This window comes from Podarcis erhardii, assembly GCF_964252035.2.
Source record: "Podarcis erhardii genome assembly, chromosome: 7".
In the NCBI taxonomy this organism is placed as follows: Eukaryota; Metazoa; Chordata; class Lepidosauria; order Squamata; family Lacertidae; genus Podarcis; species Podarcis erhardii.
This window is the reverse complement of record NC_138511.1, coordinates 44,820,937-44,839,938: the sequence shown is the minus strand read 5'-3', so window position 1 is coordinate 44,839,938 and position 19,002 is coordinate 44,820,937. Positions and strand designations below refer to the sequence as shown.

General features: G+C 44.7%; 1 protein-coding gene across 18 annotated transcripts in view; it reads left to right on the top strand.

Annotated features, from left to right (window-relative positions):
- Nucleotides 1-19,002, top strand: part of ZFHX3 (zinc finger homeobox 3) — a 349,711-nt gene that overhangs the window by 269,144 nt on the left and 61,565 nt on the right. For all 18 annotated transcript variants that reach the window (XM_081871759.1, XM_081871758.1, XM_081871756.1 and 15 more), the window contains one exon: nt 6,045-6,276. In XM_081871759.1, the coding sequence (XP_081727885.1) occupies nt 6,045-6,276 (232 nt within the window). The remainder of the gene's footprint in view (nt 1-6,044; nt 6,277-19,002) is intronic.

The following is a 19,002-nucleotide window of genomic DNA, read 5'->3' as shown; positions in this document are numbered from 1 at the left end:
TTTCTCCTTCCCCTCCTGAGCTTTAAGTTGCGTGAAGTTTTTTTCACAGCCATTTGCTTGGTTAGCCCCTTTGGGGCTTTCTTCTCTGACATCTTTTCAAGATGCGTCTCACCAGCAGAGCTTTCTTAAAATTTCTCTTTCTCAGTCATTTTCTGTCCTTAACTGTATAGCAACCTGTCCCTTAGCAACTGAACACGGGGAACTCTCCATGGGTCTTGAACATACATTTGTGGATTGTTTGGACAGAGGGCTCATCCACACTTCTGCATCTCCCATGCCTAGAAAACACAGGTCTGAGCATTTCTCCGCTTGACCCACACTTTCTAGGCACAGGTCCAAGCAGTTTTCCCCTTTCCTTGCTCCTTTCCCAGGGAAAACCCCAATCTTTAGAGCTAAATCAGAGAAAACATCAATCTGTAGAAAACCCAAATTGCTGCTCCAATAGAGCACTAAGGAGCTGTTTTCCCTGGGGGATAGCAACGGCACAAGAGGAAGTGTGGATAAGCCCAGAGTCTTCCCCAGCTGCAGCTCTAAGAAACCTTGAAGCCCACCAGTACAAAGGACTCATCTTCCATTTGCCCTTTTTGAAGTGCCGCTGGGATCTGTTATCAGGAGTTTTGGATTGAAATATGTGAATGATGCATACGTACATCTGTCTGTCTGTCTGTCTGTCTGTCTGTCTCTCTCTCTCTCTCTCTCTCTCTCTCATTTGAATTGGGAGAGGCAACTCTGGTGCTAGATTGATACTTGGAGGTGGTCATGGACTAGATGTGGGCCAGTAAAGAGGATCCCATAAAGAAAATGTATTCTGAGTTCTGGCATACAGGAGCTGGGGAGATGAAGCAGGTCTATAGCTTGGGAGTTCTCCTGAATCCAGCACTGTTACTGGAGGCTCAAGTAGTCTCAGTGGATAGGAGTGCCTGTTTCCAGCAACAGCCCCTTCCAGACAGAGGTGACTTGGCCACTGTACCCTTGGTCTGGTGATGTCTAACTTAGATGATTGTAATGTGATCTACATAGTGTTTCCCTTGAAAACTATTTGGACATTTCAACTGCTCCAAAATGCAACAGCCAGCTTTACTAGTCAAGGTTCTATTTAGAGCTCATATAACCCCTATTTTAAGACAACTGCACTAGTTGCTGTTTGTTTTCTAGCCCTGATTTAAGGTGCTCAAAGCCCTAAACCCCAGATATCTGAAAGGCCACCTCCTTCCCTACAAATCTCTCAGATAGACAGAAGAGGCCCTCTTGGTAGTTTTATTGACGTCAGAAGTTCAGAGGCTGGCAGCCTGGGGTGGACATACTCCACGGTAGCCCCTAACCCATGAAACTCCCTCCTCACAGAGGTGCGTCTATCACCTTTGCTATATCTTCTTATCTGGAAAACACACCTCTTTCCCCTGACCTTTGGCAGTTAAGATTTCTGTGGGACCTGCTTTCTTGTCTGGTGTATATTTATTTTATCTATTTTCATTTTAGAACTATTTTATTTGGCTTTAACATTACAGTTATAAATGTTGTAACCCTCCCTGGGACTATAGGGTGAAGGGTGGGCAAGAAATCCAATTATTATTATTATTATTATTAATAATAATAATAATAATAATACATTGAATTTATATAGTGGCCTATACCTACAGGTCTCAGGACGGTTCACAGGATAAAATCAGAATGTAAAACTACAAAGTATGTATTTTTCGCCCTATAGACGCACTTTTCCCCCTCCCAAAATGAAGGGGAAATGTGTGTGCGTCCTATGGGGCGAATGCAGGCTTTCGCTGAAACCTGGAGAGCGACAGGGGTCGGTGCGCAACCTCGCCTTCGCTCCCGGACCCCCAGCCCCAAGGCTAAAAACGAAGCCAGGACAGCGAGCAGGATCCATCCTGCTCGCTGTCATGGCTTCTTTGCTCTTTGGGGCTCGGGGGGGGGGATAATTTTTTTTCTTTATTTCCCCCCCCCCCAAAAAAAAATAATAAGTGCGCCCTATGGGCCGGTGCACCCTATAGGGCGAAAAATACGGTAATCAAATTAAACACAACAACCCAATAACCACCCCCAACATATTTTTAAAGGGCATAGGATATGGGTTAAAAACAGTTAAAACACTAAAAAGCAATTAATTTTTTTAAACAACAACAACAACAACATAAAAGCAATTTAACAGCATCAGTCCTTTTGAAGCCTGGGTCAGGTGGAGAAAGGCAGGAGTGGGCCCTCAGGCTCTCAGCAGGGTGGTCCTTTCTGGGCAGCAGCAGTCCAAATAAGCCTGTTGGGTACCACCCTGGTTGCAGATTGCTGAAGTTCTGTGTGGTGAGAATTTATATGCCACTTGGTTGTATGAAAACCTCTTAAGTGGCATAAAAAAAGGTAAAGGACCCCTGACAGTTAAGTCCAGTCGCATATGACTCTGGGGTTGGGGCGCTCATCTTGCTTTACTGGCCGAGGGAGCCGACGTTTGTCTGCAGACAGTTTTTCCAGGTCATGTGGCTATCATGACTAATGCGCTTCTGGCGAAACCAGAGCAGCACACAGAAATGCCATTTACCTTCCCGCCAGAGCGGTACCTATTTATCTACTTGCACTTTGACGTGCTTTCGAACTGCTAGGTTGGCAGGGGCTAGAACTGAGCAACAGGAGTTCACCCCATCGCGGAGATTTGAACCACCGACCTTCCAAGCCCAAGAAGCTCCGTGGCTTAGACCACAACACCACTCACATCCCCCTTAAGTGGCATACAAAAATATAAAATAAGACATTAAAATTCTCAATACAAATAATTATAAAACAGGTGTTTAAAAGTATTCTAAAGTTTAAAATCAGCAAAGCTAAAATGAAATAAAACACATGCAGTTTCTGGATAGGTTTGCCTAAAGAAAAATGTTTTAAGCTAGCAAAGGTCCTGCCTGATATCAACAGGCAGGAAGTTTCAAAGTGTGGATGCTACCACACTAAAAGATCAATTCCCTACCAGTATTATGTGGAACTCATAACAGTGCCAGTTCCATAGACTGAAGCAACTGAGTGGGCCTATATAGGGTAAGGCGATCCTGCAAGTAACCTGGTCTTTAGTTGTTAAGGGCATACTAATAGTAAAACCTTGATTATCTTGGCCCTGTAGCAGATAGACAACCTGCTTAAAATATATTTTAATGTTTCGTTTTATATTTTTGTAAATGGCTTAGAGGTTTTCTTACCAATCAAGAGATATATAAATTTTATTAAATAAAATTAAAACCAGTGCAGATCTCTGAGCATAGGGTTGCATACAGACAGGGTCTCACTGTTGTCAGCAACCGAACTGCTAAAACTAACTGCAGTTTCTGCGTAAAGTACAAGGGATGCCCCAAACAGAGTGTGTTGCAGTAACCCAATATTACATTCAGCAGTGTCTCAACTACTGTGGTCAAGGCTTCTCGTCCAGGAGCAGTTGTAGCTGTCACACCAGTCAAAGGTTGTAAAAGGTGCTTCAAGTCACTGAGGCTACTTGCACCTCCACTGACAGAGCTGGATCCAGAAGCACCCCTGGGCTGGATACCTGCTCCTTCAGAAAGTACAGCCCTGTCCAGGCCAGGAAGTTGACCAATTTCTTAGGCATGGGAATCACACACCCACGGGGCCTCTGTCTTTCCAGGATCTAAGCTCAGCTTATTTGTAGTCAGAGTAATACCCTCCAGCTCTTGTGGACTGCAACTCTTGTCATGCTGTCTGCGGCTGGTGGGTGTTGTAGTCCACAACATCAGGAGGGCACAGTGTTGACGATCTCTTTTCTAACAAATGGTCTGTCCTCACTGGACTCAGGAATGCCCTCATTTTGCAGCAGGTTCTAATCCTTTGGGAAACTTCACTTGTGAGGGTTTTTATCAAATGTACTTCAGTGTGTTTCTGCTTTAAAAGTGAAGCTTTGACTAACCATGATCAATATTTTGCATTCCATGCGTGAAGAACCTGATGTTAGAAGCTTCCTGTTGTTGGTAAGGGGGGAGGGGAAAGCTGTTGTGCCCCTCCATATTATGGAATTGATCAATGTATCCTGGCAGAAGTTGGTTGGCTTTTCTTAGTAACTAGTAAAAAAGCCTATATTCCTTAGAAGAAATTACTTCCTAGTGAGACTTCTTGTTTAGCTTTTCCTTTTCATATTCTGTATGGATGAGCTTTGAGTAGAGCACATGCTATGCATGTAGAAGGTCCCAGGTTTAATCCCTGGCATTCCCAGGTAGGGCTGGGAGAGACCCCTATCTGAAAATCTGGAGAATCACAGCTCATCAGTGTAGACAATGCTGAGCCATGTGGACCAGTCATCTCTCTTAATGTAAGACAGCTTTCAATGTTTCTTTGTGGTTCTGCCTATTATCCCTGAGAATTATAAGTTTCTTTTTTGGTCTAGCTCAACTCCATTGAGGGGCAGTCTGCACTAGGGGCTCAACTAGCATTTAATTCTCACATACCTTTTTCCGTAATGAATTGAATTCAGCAGGCTTGTGAAGGGAGGTGCAAACTGTGATTACTGCCCATGGGTGAAGAGGAGTGGGTTGCTGTGAAGCTGGCCATAGATGATCCAATTTGGTTTCTTTCTGTGTTTGCTGCAGTGTTGGAAGGGCTGACACCCATTTTTTCAGAGTAGTAAAAAAAAAGGGGGGGGGATGTGAGGAGCTCTTCAAACTGAATAAATGTGTGTTAAATGGCAAACGTGGTTCATTGTAAGCAAGTGTAAAGCAGTGCACATTGAGGCAAAAAACCAACAACCCTCCCCCAATTTTACATATACAGGAATATGCTTTGTACAGTTCTGGTCAACTCAGCTGAAAAAGGACATTGTAGAACTCAAAAAGGTTAAGAAAAGAGCAGCCAAAATGACCGTCTGACTAGAAGAAGCCCCCATGAGGAAAGTTACATCATTTGGGAACATTTAGTTTAGGAAAAAAGGTCATGATGACTCCAGTGAGGCTGCAGTGATGACTGCAAGTGGAGAGAGTGCTCTTGTTTTTCAGGTGTCCCATTAGGGCATCCGGTTGGCTAGTGTGACAAAAAGGTTCTGGACTAGATGGGTCTTTGTCCTGATCCTATAACTCCCTGTGTCATGCACCTTCAGAGGTGTGGGCAATCACCCAGAGAGACACACTTTTTGATTGCCTATTCTTCTCAGAGGCTGTGTTACACATTCACTGTAAGTGTCAGGGAGGTGTTCCAGGGGGCAGACAGGCTGCAGACTAGGAATCTACATGCATCTTTCTGTGGCAACCCCCTTCCCACCCTATCGGGGATTTAGTTTGGAATTTAGCTTGTTTTGCTTGCAAGAGGCACTTCTTTTTGCAAGAGTGATAGGGTTGCTTGTTAGGTGGATTGATTAAAGCCCAGTTTTCCACTGGTGCTGCAGAGAGTTCCTAAACCAACATGCATTTTTAACAGTTGCTGAGAATTGCAGGTAGAGAAAATGCTGTTGTATTCAGGGTACTGCTTGTGGGCTTCCCAGTGGTGCCTCTAGTTGCCCTATGAGAACAGAGTGCTGGACTAGATGGGCCTGATTCTGCTACAGGGCTCTTACATTCTGATATGAATTGCTTTCTTCATCAGGCATGCAAAGTGAGCTCTGGTCCGCAAAAACATATGCCAGAATAAATATTTTAGCCTTAACACGCTAAAAGACTATTGCACTTGCTGAACAGGCTGACATGGCTAACAGTCTGGTATGCCTTCCTAGCTGTTTGAGAGGAGTGTGTGTGTATTAACACATGCTTTGCTTCAGCATGAGTTTTAATTATGTTTTTAGCAAGAGAAACTCCTGAATAAAAGGGGGATCCTTTAAAGGCAAGTCATTTTTAGTCTTTTAGGTGACAAACGATGAGTTTGTCTTTGAAATTCAGATTTTAAAAAGATGCCTCTTGTGATTGAAATGAAGAGAGTGTGGGAAAGTCTGCCTTCTCCTGCCCCCACTTGGCCTTTTGAGGACCCCAGGATTTTGACACGCTCAGTTTTGCCAGTTTTGCCCTGGAGTTTGTGTAAGTTGGTCCTCATTGCTGACCTTTGCTCTCATTTCCTTTCTGCAGCACCTTCAGCATCATGAGAGTGGAGTTGATGGGGAAAGCTGCTTCTACCACTGTGTCCTATGTAACTACTCCACCAAGGCCAAACTAAATCTCATTCAGCATGTGCGCTCCATGAAGCACCAGCGGAGTGAGAGTCTGCGTAAGCTGCAGCGCCTACAGAAGGGCCTTCCCGAAGAAGAGGAGGACCTGGGCCAGATCTTCACCATCCAGAAGTGCTCCGCCCCTGATGCTGGTGAGTGGTATTTCTCACACGAGCAAAGTGTAGCTCTTCTTTCTGCCATAACAGTGAGATGTGTCTGCTTCAGTGACACCAGGGTGTTGCTCTCTCAATTTCAGAAGGTGAGGAACAAGTTGGCCTCCCTTCATGACTGCTGTTGGGAAGGCAGCACTGGGATTGTGACTGGATTTTTGGCCCAGCACTCAGACACTTATCTAGCTGAATAACGGTTTGCACTGACTTTCTGCTTGCTTGGTGGGACCACCATCAGCCAAGTTGGCTTGAAGTGGATGTGTGCGACTAGTGTTGTAGAAATCTTACTTGCATTTCATTCTCCTGTTGTAAGGAAAGCATCCAGCTGGCCTTCATGAGTTGTTTTATGATCTATAGAGACTGCTTACTGCCTGCTGTCTGCTCCTTTTCCTTTGGGATTACATTAGCACCAACCCTCCTGTGCCATACCTTGGCAGGTTCCAGGAAGTAAGGATTATGTGCGGCAGTGCGGGTGGCAAGGGAAGGAGGCAGAAGCGTAGTGTGGAGGGCTGTCAGGGTGACGGCCTTGGGCGCATTTTTCTGAGGGACGCTGCTCATTTGGCTCCTCACTCCGTCCTGCGTTGCAAAGCTGGAATCTGATCTGAATGATTCACTTTGTGAGGCTGGGATCGAAGGGCGCCCTGCCAGCCCCAAGCCACCTTCACTGTTGGAGGCTTTGTGCTTCTGAATACCAGTTGTTGGAAGCTGCAGGAGGGGAGAGTGCTCTTGTGCTCAGATCCTGCATGTGTGCTTCCCATTAGGGCATCTGGTTGGCCACTAGCTGGACTAGATGAGCCACTGGCCAGATCCAGCAGAGCTATTCTTTTGTTCCTATTTGTAAAGGGCTATCAGGTATATCGTAGGAATTTTTCAAGAAGTTTTCTCTAGCATCTTGGCTGAAATTAAAAGTAAAGGGACCCCTGACCGTTAGGTCCAGTCATGGATGACTCTGGGGTTGCAGCGCTCATCTCGCTTTACTGGCCTAGGGAGCCGGTGTTTGTCCGCAGACAGCTTCTGGGTCATGTGGCCATGGAAACGCCATTTACCTTCCCGCCAGAGTGGTACCTATTTATCTACTTGCACTTGACGTGCTTTCTAACTGCTAAGTTGGCAGGAGCAGGGACCGAGCAATGGGAGCTCACCCCGTTGTGGGGATTCGAACCGCCGACCTTCTGATCAGCAAGCCCTAGACCCTGTGGTTTAGACCACAGTGCCACCCGCATCCTGGCCCAAATTAAGGAGAATCAAATGTATCTTCCCTTTGCTCGACTTCTGAGGCCTCCTTTGCATTTGCCTTTGCCTTTGTAGGCTTCCCTACCCCCTGCCTTCTTTGGCTCAGTTAAGTGCCTTTCTCCTTGTATGTGTGACAGAATGCTGCCTTATGCAGAAGGGCCCATCCATTTGTCCTAGCCAACCATAAATAGTCTCCCTGAATTCCTCCATGGCTCTTTTAGGAGGGATGGCAGCAGTTCCTTCATTTGACAGCAAACAACAGCCAATTCATTGTGGTGAACATAATTATTTCAGCACCACTTCTAATCACAGCCTGAATCATAAGAATGCAAGAATAACCCTGCTGGGTCAGACCAAAGGCCCATCTAGTCTAGCATCCTGTTCTCACAGTGGCCACCCTATGGGAAGCTCACAAAGATGAGATGAGCACAGCAGCACTCTCCCCACTTGTGATTCCCAGCCACTGGTATTCAGGGGATTTCTGCCTCTGACAGTGGAGGAAGAACTAGTAGCCATCATGACTAGTAGCCCTTAACAGCTTTCTCAGTGAATTTATCTAAACCCCTTGTAACGTCATCCAAGTTGGTGATAATCACAATCTATTGTGTGAGTGAGTTCCATAGTTCAAGTATGTGTTATGTGCTTTGTTTTGTCTGTCCTGAATCTTCCAGCCTCATTGGATGGTCCAAGGTTTTAGTATTCTGGAGAAACACCTCTCTATCTTATTTCTCCACACCATGTATAGTTTTATACACCTTTGTCATGTCCTCCCTTAATTTTTTTTTTTTAAAAAAAACTAAAAAAGTTCAAATATTGTAATCTTTCCTTATAGAAGAGACGTTGCAATCCTTTGGTCATTTTGTTGCCCTTTTCTAAACCCTTTCCAGCTCTGCAAAATCCATTTCAAGGTGAAGCATCCAGAACTGCACACAGCGCAGTCACACTATAAATTTGTATAAAGGTATTACAATATTATCAGTTTTGTTGCCACTTTCCTAATTATCCTAATTCGTAATTATCCCTAACATGGAATTTACCTTTCATAACTGTCACACACAGGGTTGACATCATAGAACCTCATCAGTCACTGCCAGTTGAGGCTTAATCAGTGCATATGTAAAGTTACATATTTTTTCTGCTCCATTGACTATCACTTTACCCTTCCTTATGTTGGATCTTATTTTCTATTTAAATGCCATTCACCCAGTTTGGAGAGTTCATTTTGAAACTCCTAGCAATCCCTTTTTGTTCAAGTTTGTTCGGTCCACATACTGGTTGTCATGCACTGCCTCACTGCTTTCCCTGAACTCCAGGCCATTTATGAACAAGTTAAAAAGCACGGTTCCTGATACTGATCCTTGGGGGCAGGGCACTTCTGCTTCCTATTCTTTAACCAATTCCTGGTCCATAAGAGAATCTGACTGCTAAGCTTACTCAGGAGTCTTTGGTGAGGTACTTTATCAACAGCTTTTTTTTAAGTCTAAGTACACAGTGGTCATACTGACGCTACACATTTAAAGCACACATGGCTTTCCCCAAAGAATCCTAGGGACTGTAATTTGCTAAGGGTGCTGTGCATTGGGGCTCTGTGAGAGGTAGATTACAGTTCCCAGGATTCTTTGGGGGAAGCCATGTGTGCTTTAAATGCATGGTATAGATATGACCAAAATTAATTGGATCATCTCTGTCTATATGCTTGTTTACACTCAAATAACTCTAATGGGTTGTGAGACAGAAATTAGGCTTCCAGAAGCCATGCTGGTTCTGCTTTAGCAAGGCTTGTTCTTCCATATGCTTGGTAATTCTATCTTTAGCAATGATTTCCACCAGTTTTCCTGGAGCAGACATTAAGCTAACTGACTTGTATTTTCTCAGATCTCCACTTGATCCCTTCTTAAAAATTGGTGTAACGTTGGCCACTTTCCTCAGGCTTGGAGGCTAACCGTACGGACATAGGAAGCTGCCTTGTCTTTTCTAACTGGCAATGACTCTCCAGGGTTTCAGGCAAAAACTTTTCCCAGCCCTATCTGGAATTGAACCTGGGACCTTCTGCATGCAAGGCAGTTGCTCTAAGCAACAGTCCTTACCCTTCAAGTTACATGGTTTTGTTAGAAAATCAGCAATTTAACATTCAAGTGTTTTTAAAAATTGCCTGGTACATCCAAACCCTGTGATTTGTCACTTTTTAATTTGTCAATAAGACCTAGAACCTTGTGACTTATTACCACTGTTCGCCTTTGTTACTCAGACCCCCTTCCTGAGATTTAGTTCAGGCACCAAGGATATGACTTACATCTTCCACTGTCAAGACAGATCAAAGAATTCACCTTCTCTGAAATCTCCTTTTCCTCCTTTAGCACACCTTTGGCTTCCTTGTTGTCCAAAGGTCCAACTACCTTGTTAGCCTGTCTCCTCTCTTAATGTATTTAAAGAGTTTTTATGTAGCTGGTCTTTGCTGAAAACATGATGTGCTCCTCAAATTCTTTTCTTTCTTTTTTGCATCACTTAATGTCTGTTTGAATATCTTTTGCCAAAGTTTGTGATTCTTTGGGCAAGACTTCTATTTTCTGAAGAAAGCCTTCTTGCCTCCTAATATTTTTTTGATTTTCCTGGTTAACCATACTGGCATCCTCTTAGCCCTGACCCCCCAGTATACATTCTAGCTAACTTCTGTTAGAGTAGAGTGTGTTGGTACAATCCCCAAGCATTCTAGAAACATTGGACCCTCTTTACTTTCCTTTTCAACTTCCTTTTTATCAATTCCCTCATTTTTGGATAGCTTCCTCTATTGGAGTCAAATGTCACCACTTACATCTCACACCAGGTTCTAGGTGCTGAGGTTTTAGCAGAAGAAGAACATCATTTGTCCTCATGTGTTTGTGATTTGGGAGGCAAGAGAGGCAGCTGTGCCCAGTGGGTAGAGGAGGTGATGATGAAGGATATGAAGAGCTTAATCATTTTCTGTTTTGCTCAAGGAAACACTTTCTCATGCCCCTTGAGGGTGTAGTATAAACTTATACACACACACACCAAACACTGGGTTAATGAAAGTCTCTAGTAGAAGCGCCTGGCAGGAAGGAAGTGGTTAGCAGGATTGTGGCAGGCAGAGTGAAGGCATGCTGCAGTTGCTCTGAAACGTGGCAGGAATCTCATAAACCTCCAGCTTGCTCCACCAGACACTTGTCATCAGCCGCTCATGGCTTTCATTAAGCAGCAAGAGAGGAAGCTCCAGCTGCTGACTTGTTCCAGAATGTTTTCCTTGTTCAGCTGCATCCTAAGCCCACAAGGAGCAGCCAGCTGCCAGATTGCTGAGCTGGGAAGCTTGGCAGTGATTTGGGGTCCCTCTGCTGGCTGCTTCTCATCATTAAAGGCATCCCTCCTCCTCCTCCTCCTCCTGCTGCTGCTGCACAGGCCTGGTTCTTTTCATGTGTTGTGCTTAGCAGTCAGCCACAACATAGGTTTGACTTGGCCTGGCTGGGTCTCTGATACTATCTTGCCCTTTTGTGCAGAGGCAAAGCCTCTGAAAGCTCTCCTGTCCCTGTTGGATGACTTGCCCAAGGAACGCAGGCCCATATACATCTTCCCAACCTGCAGCAGAAACTGCAGGGCACAGAGGACAGCACCCCACATGGTGGTCACAGGGTTTGAAAGCCTTGGTTGATAGACAATGTTCAAATACAGAATCAGATCCCCCTACTGCTTTGTAATTTGCTCAGACCTTTGGGAGATCGGATTCAGTATGTGGAGAGGTTGTCGCTCAGTAGTAGACTCTGCTTGGCACATAGAAGGTTCCAGGTCCAACCCTTTAATAAAAGGATCTTGTAGCAGGTGGCTGAAAAGACCTTCACTGCATTAGACACAGGAGAGCCACTGCCAGACAGATGAAAAAATAGTCTAACTTGGAATAAGGCAGTTAGGAAGCTAGTTTATACTGAGTCAGCCCACTGGTCCATGATGCTCCAGCCCATGAGTGTCCTGAACATACTCTTCTAGCACATTAGCATATTCACATGAAACATGTATGATTGACCTCTGGGCTCTCTAGGTAAAAGCTGGTATCGTTCTAGGCACTACCACCCTGCTCTAGAGCAGACCAAGAAGATTCTCCCTAATTTCTTGTCATTCTCCTCCTTCATCCTTTGGCTTGTAGCTGGGCTGGGCTTGTCCTCTGCCCTCCACTGCTTGCTTTGCTGCTGCCTTTGTGGCAGGACAATAGCATTAATTCCAGCCTTTGCAGGCGGGCAGTGCCTGTCTGTTCCACTTGACTAGTACAGCTGCCTCTGCTTTCCAGGCCACCTCCCAGGGGCCCTTCCTCCTTCCTTCATTCCTGGTGTAAGGATTCTAGGGAAGGGGAAAGGTGACTGTATGGATTCCAGGATTGGAGAGAGAGAGAGAGAGAGAGAGAGAGAGAGAAGATACAGGCATATTAGTAGCTTATAAAATCAAATCAACCATGCTAGTTTGGCCATTCTAGTGGTTCTCTGAAACCTAGTGTAGGGAGGGTGCCCTTCTCATTGTTTCCTAGAAGCAGAGGTACAAATAAGTCATTTTAGACCCTAAACATTTAACGGCCTTATAATGGGATTGTGTGTGTGTTCACATTCTGTCCTTGGCCCATTGTAGTTATAAATGACTTGGATGAAGGTATTGAGGGAATGCTAATCAAATTTGCAGATAGCACTACCTGAAAGGAGTAGCCAATGCCACAGAAGACAGAATCAGGATTCAAGTTGTCCTTAACAGATTGGAGAAGGGGGCCAACACTAACACCATTAATTTCAATTGGGACAAATATCAGGTTCTACACTTATGCAGGGAAGACCAGCTGGCTTGCCAGTAGTACATTTGAAAAGGATCTAGGGGTTTTAGTAGACCACAAGCTTAACATGAGTCAAGAGTGTGATGCATCAGCGAAAAAAGGCTAATGCTATTTCAGACTGCATCAACAGAAGTCTAGTGTCCAGATCAAGGGAAGTCATAGTACCTCTCTACTGCCTTGGTCAGAACACACCAGTTTGTCCAATTCTGGGTACCACAATTTAAGAAGGATATTGACAAGCTGGAACATGTGCAGAGGAGGGCAACCAAGATGATCAGGAGTCTGGAAACTAAGCCTTATGAGGAACGGTTGAGGGAGCTGGGTATGTTTTGCCTGTAAAAGAGGAGACTGAGAGGAGATATGATAACCATCTTCCAATATCTAAAGGGCTGTCATATGGAAGATGGAGTTAGTGTGTTTCCTTCTGCTCTGGATGGTAGGAATTGTACCAATGGCTTCAGGTCATAAGAAAGGAGATTCTGACTAAACACCAGGAACTAAACATCAGGTGTTCGACAGTGGAACAGACTCCTTTGAAAGGTGGTGGACTTTTCTTCATTGGGGGTTTTAAGCAGAGTTTGGGATCTGCCAGGGATCTGTCAGGGATGGTTTACTTGAGATTCCTGCATTGCAGGGGGTTGGACTTTATGACCCTCAGGGTTCCTTCCAACTCTATGATTCTGTGAGGTGGCTATGTGTATACCTTCATTTGTAAATCAGAACATTATGACTACTACTACATTCCTCTGATGTGAGAGAAAAGCTAAAACTAAAAAGTTTTCCAAGCCTGTTTTTTTTTCTTTAAAAAATTATCTGTCCATGTTCAGTTTTGTATTTTAAACTCACTAAATAGTACCATCATGACTGTAGGAATATATTGGAATTTCCTTTTGCTGCCCTGATGCCAAGTACCGGTACATTTACTTGGAAATCAGCACCATACTGTGGTAGAAAAGGATAATATATTTTAAAGTAAAAATCACCAGATGAGCCCTGCAACTATGTACATGCCCAGCCAGTGGCTGACTATAAAACGATTAAAAAAGAAAGAAAGCAAAAGACAGAAATGGTGCTGCGGTGACTCTTGTCACCAACCACAGTCGGCCCCTATTAAGCACTTGCTTGGCCTGGTGCTGCTGATACTGGACTTCGTTGTTGTTGTGCAAGTGGCCTCCTCAACTACGGGGCCCTAGACTTCAGTTCCAAAGTCCAGCCCAAGCTGCAGCATGACTTGGATGTTGTCTAGGAGATCCTTGCCATGAAAGTTGATGTGGAAAGTGCTGCACTCTCACAGACGCTGTGGACTCTCTCTTGGGTCACAGAGCAAACCCTCTGAATTGAGGGTACACAAGGGTTAAGTGTTTTCTGGATCCTGCCCTCTAAAATATTTCAGTTGAAATTATTTTAACAATTGGAGAAATGTTTGAGATTCGTACAGCATGTAAAAATTACAGAATGTGCATTTTTAGCTTACTTACTGAATAGACATCAGTCATGCTAAATCAGATCCCAATTGATTTATGATATTGCAATATTTTCAACTAAAACGTCCAGTTACAATTTTTCTGAAAAAGTGACATCACTGTATAAGCAACATGCTTCTGTCTACCGTTTTTAAAATGCTAAAAAGGTATTCATGTGACTCCTTTTCATCATAATTGAAATAGAAATGTGTTGCTGCTGCTGCTGCTGCTGCTGCTGTTATTCCAGGGCTGCAACAATAACAAAATTTGACTGTAATTTGCTTTAATTATCAGATTAATGGGGTGGGTCCTTTTAAAAAAATGGTGTCAAAGGCCAGAGTAAAGAACATACAGTGGAAGCTGTAGAATACAAGAGTACAAGACACACCACTGTGGGCTCCCATATCCTCTGCCCATCCCAAGAAAGTCTGTAGGGACAGGAGGAGTCTTTCAGATATTTTGGGCCTAAGTTGTTTAAGCCATTGAACCACCAATGTGAGCACCTTGATTTGGGCCTGGATATGAATGGGAAAATCCATGCAAGCTGTTTTAAAACTGGTTATATGAGCTGTACACGGAACCTTGTCTGGTAACTTGCCCACTGCAAGTTCCTGAGTTTTCTCCAAGGTCAGCCCACGTAGAACACATTGCAACAATCCAATCTGGAGCACTTGTTGTAGCCTTCTATCAGATCTAACCATCTCATAGTTACCTTTTCACAAGACGTGTAACTGCTTCTATTTGGGTTTTCCTCTGTTTTTGTTTTGTTAGCAAAGCTTGGCTGTGAACTTACTTCTTGGGCTGTGTAAATGCCATTTCTGCCAATGATTTAAGAGCAGGTTAAAATGTTAGTTGTCCAATTTGTGCAAGGCAATGCTTCTCAAGTTGATGTTTGGGAAGATGGCTGTGCAGAGAAACCCAAAGTGGTTTTAGATACTGGCCAAAGAGAGCTCCTTCTGTTTCTGCTCAGAGGCTGCCTCAGGCCAGGTGACAGGAGCAATTTTATTTTTTGAAACCTTGGCTTCGATGCCAGCTCAGGGCTGCAGGTGTGTGAGGTGGGGAACACCAAATCTGTGGCTCTAGCCAGCAACAAAAGTGGAGTTGTCATCCTTCACAAGCTGTGGCTTGTTGGCCAGACAGATGGAGCCTAGTTGCTTCTCCCAGTATGTCCACTTTGGCCAATGGGAAAAAGCTTCCTGGAATATGGCAGGGGCCTTCCCAGACCAATTGATGGCTGTGCACGTACACGGCAGCTCCCTCCACCCAGCCTGTGCAAATTGGCAAGTTCTAATCTGGTCATCCTTGGTGTTCTGCTAACAGGCTTCTGCCTCTGAGGGGTAATCATGCAGGCATAAATTCAGAAAGTTGCAAAGCTCTGAGCAGTCTTGTGAGCATTAAAAGTGTCCTCTTTGCCAGAAAGGTCGTTCATAACTTGGCTGCACTGCTGATGTACAGTCAGTGATATTGATTGATTAATGTATAAAAAGCACCAAATGCATTTGCTTCTATGAAAGAGAATAAAGTGCAGGCGAGTCTCTCTTTATTTTCACCTCATCCTTTTGTTTGAAGGACATTCCTCCCCCTTTTTTTGTTTTGCTGGCTTCGTTTAAGGGGGATACAAAAAGCCAGTTTCTGCCAAGTAATGTGTTCACAAAAGGAACATTGATTCACATCAGTGTCGCTTGAGTTATCCTTGCAAAGAAATGGTTCTTACATTAACCCTTCTGTTCATCAAAGATGAACTAAGACTCAGAATTAGCTCTGCCTCTCTCATCATAGAACTGGTTGCAAAAGAAGTATTGCCTCTGCTACTAATTGCTGCAAAAGGGGTCTTCGCCCACTGCACCCAGACTCGAAGATGGCTGCTTTTGCCCCAGCTCATGGCAAATTTTTGCTTCGTGGTTGCTTTGCTTTCTTCACCCTGCAGAGTCTGCTGCTTCTATGTCTACTCAATTGATCCTTCTTGGAAGGGGGGTTGACCCCAGTCTTGTTTTCCAATGGATGGTGGCTTTACTATTCAAAAACAGATTAGTCCTGATTGGCTGGTTTTGTTTCATCATGTCAAGCTGTTTCCCAATTCTTTGAAGTGGGACATGAATAGGAAGCAGAGAGAGGGCAAGGAGTGCTTAGTGGAGTCACTGCAGACCTTCAGTCAGCCAAGGCTCCAAGCCCCCACATATGCCTAGTATGTGTTTGTTCATGTATGTTTCTCCCAATGTGTGTGTGTGCACACATGCATGTGCCTGCATCTCTTGCAGTGTCCAGTGTGGCTGAAGTATAGCTATCCTTACTGTACATCTCCTGCCTTGGACTCCTTTTGCAGGAGGGAGCAGTGTGGATTTTCCCACATGACCATTAGTGCAGCACCCCGTTAGAAGTATGTAGTGCCAAGAGCAATTGGACACCTTTTCAGTGAATCCTTTTGGGTGGGGTCTGGCATTACATTAAACTGAATATGAGCTGGGGGGCGGGGGCTGTTTCCGATTCTGTACTCAGCAGAGCAAAACCCTGCAACCAATTTGTTTCCTTGAGGGCTAAAATATAAGACGCCCACTCCCCACCCACCCACCCCTGTCTCCAGGAGGAGCTTGATTTTTCTACAGCTGCTAGGAATGGCCAAAAGAGGCAAACAATGAGTTTGAAAATCTGAGGATGATGGGGGTTGGATGCTTTGCAGTCAGCCTGCTGAGCGTGAATCCATTTTCTCGCCTCCCTCTCTGCAGAATAAATTAGAATTTGCCTGATCTAATAAAATGGCTCCATCTCTCTGCCATCTTTCCCTCCCAGCCTCCGCTGCTCAGCCATAGTGCAGGCTGTTTGCCTCTTGTTTCCCTCTTACTTGAGCCTGCTGGCTTGGAATGGAGCTCATGAGCATGCACCACAGATTGGGGGGTATGGCTGGGCAGGACATTTGTTACAGCAGCCTCTCTCTTTGTTTATTGTCAGGCCTGTTAGGTGTTTAATGGAGGTGGCTGCCAGGCTGCCAGAAGAAGCCCTTTTCTGCGGCGTGTGGGGAAATAGCAAAATAATAGTTGTGGATAACAACTGAGGATGTGAAAAGTGCCAGTCAAACTGACACAACAGCCCTGCACCCCTGCTCCTTATCCCATCACAGGCTACGGATGGGCTTGTTGCCACTTGAACCTCTTTTCCCTTTGGATTTTGATTTCCTAAATTATTTGTTTTCCCCCTGATTTTGCAGTGTGTCTTAGGATTGCTTGCTGCTGAGAAGGATCCTACTAAGTGTTAAAGACCTGTTTTAAAAATAGACCAAACATTATCTTTGAGACTTGAGCAGGCTGTCCTCAAGGTAGCTTTCATTTTTTGAACTTTTTGATATTTTTCTTTAAATTTGGTGCTAAGCAGCTATTTTGACTCCTCCTCTGTGTTAATCTCTGGCTGGCAGTGCACATAGCCTAGCCTGGGGCAAACCTTTCTCCATACTCCACCAACTAGATCACTAAAGCAGTTACTGATGGTGTTCTATGCCAAAGGTATGCTAATTTTGATCACTGTAGAGAATATTTAATTAACAGGTTCCTGGTACGTACGTGTGTGTGTGTGTGTGTGTGTGTGTGTGTGTGTGTGTGTAAGTAAGTAAGTGTAATCATCTGACAAAAATGTGTCGGTTGCACAGGTAGAGGCCTGGTTTGCACATATGTTAAGGCAAATTGTAGCTAAGTGTAAACAAGCGTGTGGGCGCTTGGAGGAATCTTGTGGCTACTTCACTTTCCCCCCAGTCTTTCTGTTGCTGTACTACTTAGAGCCAAGCCATGGTTTGGCTTAGCATTACAGCCAATTCCAAGCTCCTGATTTGCTTCACTACACAATCGTGAGCTGTAGCCAAAGTTTGTTCTTGGCTTACTGCTTTTAGTTTGGTTTGGAGAGACAACCTGTGAGCCCAGGCTCAGACATAACAGTAAGCCAAACTAAGGCTTGCTTCCAGGTAGTACAGTGGCAGTAGGACCAGGGAAGCAGCTGTGATTTTTCTTCTGAGTACCTGTACACTCAGTTGTTCACACTTAACCATGGTTTGGCTTGGTATTACATACGAACTGGGTCACATTTTAATGTTTAGCATTGGATTGCATATTTAAGCCAATAAAAAATTAGGCTTTCTGTCCAAAATAAATTATTCAAACCAGTAACAAATCTGTAGTGCCACACCTTGTATAAACGTTCCCTGTGCAGACACTTTATTCCAAACTCCAATTTTTAAAAAGGAATTAAGGGGATACGCTTGCTTTGTTTGTTTGTTACAAAGCAGTGGGGCAGAAAGGGAGATTTAGGATAAAGGATGAGTGGTAGGGGAGGAGTGGGAAATAATGGTGGTGTGGTGGAGAGCCATAAGTTGTGCAGGACACAACTGGAGCCGCTGCCCTTGAACACTATGACTTTTTGCTTGCAGTTGCTTACCTGTTGTTCAAACGTATCTCCACAAACAAAAGTCCAGCAACACATGCTTAATTTTTCAAGTGAAAGCCGAGATTTTCATGATTTGATGCCAGTTGTCAGATCACATGAGCGTAGGAGTACGGCAGCCTCCTTTTGTGCAGCTGAGGGTTCTCAGATTTGCGGTCCTCTGCCACATCATGCTGTTCCTTTGTAGAGAATTGCTCGCCACAGGCAAATGCTGTAGGAGGTGGCCAAGCCCAAGGATCTGTATGTCTCAGTTGGGCTTCTGCCTATATGGAGAGCAGGGCTCCAGATGGAGTCAAGGAGGAGAGGCTCTCTTCTTTATGCGATTACATTTATGGCAGAGAAGAAAATGCTTGAAGCAATCAGCATGAAATTCTTAATTGCTTTGCTTACTTCTATTCCCCTTGTGGGATAGATTGTGCAAATGCAGGAGCTGCTGGCCCCTCATGGCCTTGCCTTCTACACTATTTTTAACCAGTGCTTTGTTTTGTAAAGATGCGCAGAGCATCCCTCTCCCGGATGCCACAGAAGAGCAGGAGGGAAGCACTTGCTGAGAGCTCCTTGAGTTGATAGGCTGTTGCTGCTCCTGCCAGGTATTTGTGGCTGCTCTGTCTGGCTTGACTGCCTCTCCTTTCTCCCATAGCTTTGTTCAAGGCTTCTGCTTTGTTATCCCCCCTCTCTCCCCCCCCACCAGCCACTTCAATGTGGCCCACATCCCTCCCTCAGATGTGTTTCTTCCTTTTTGAGTTTCCAGCACGTGTCTCAGGAGGATGT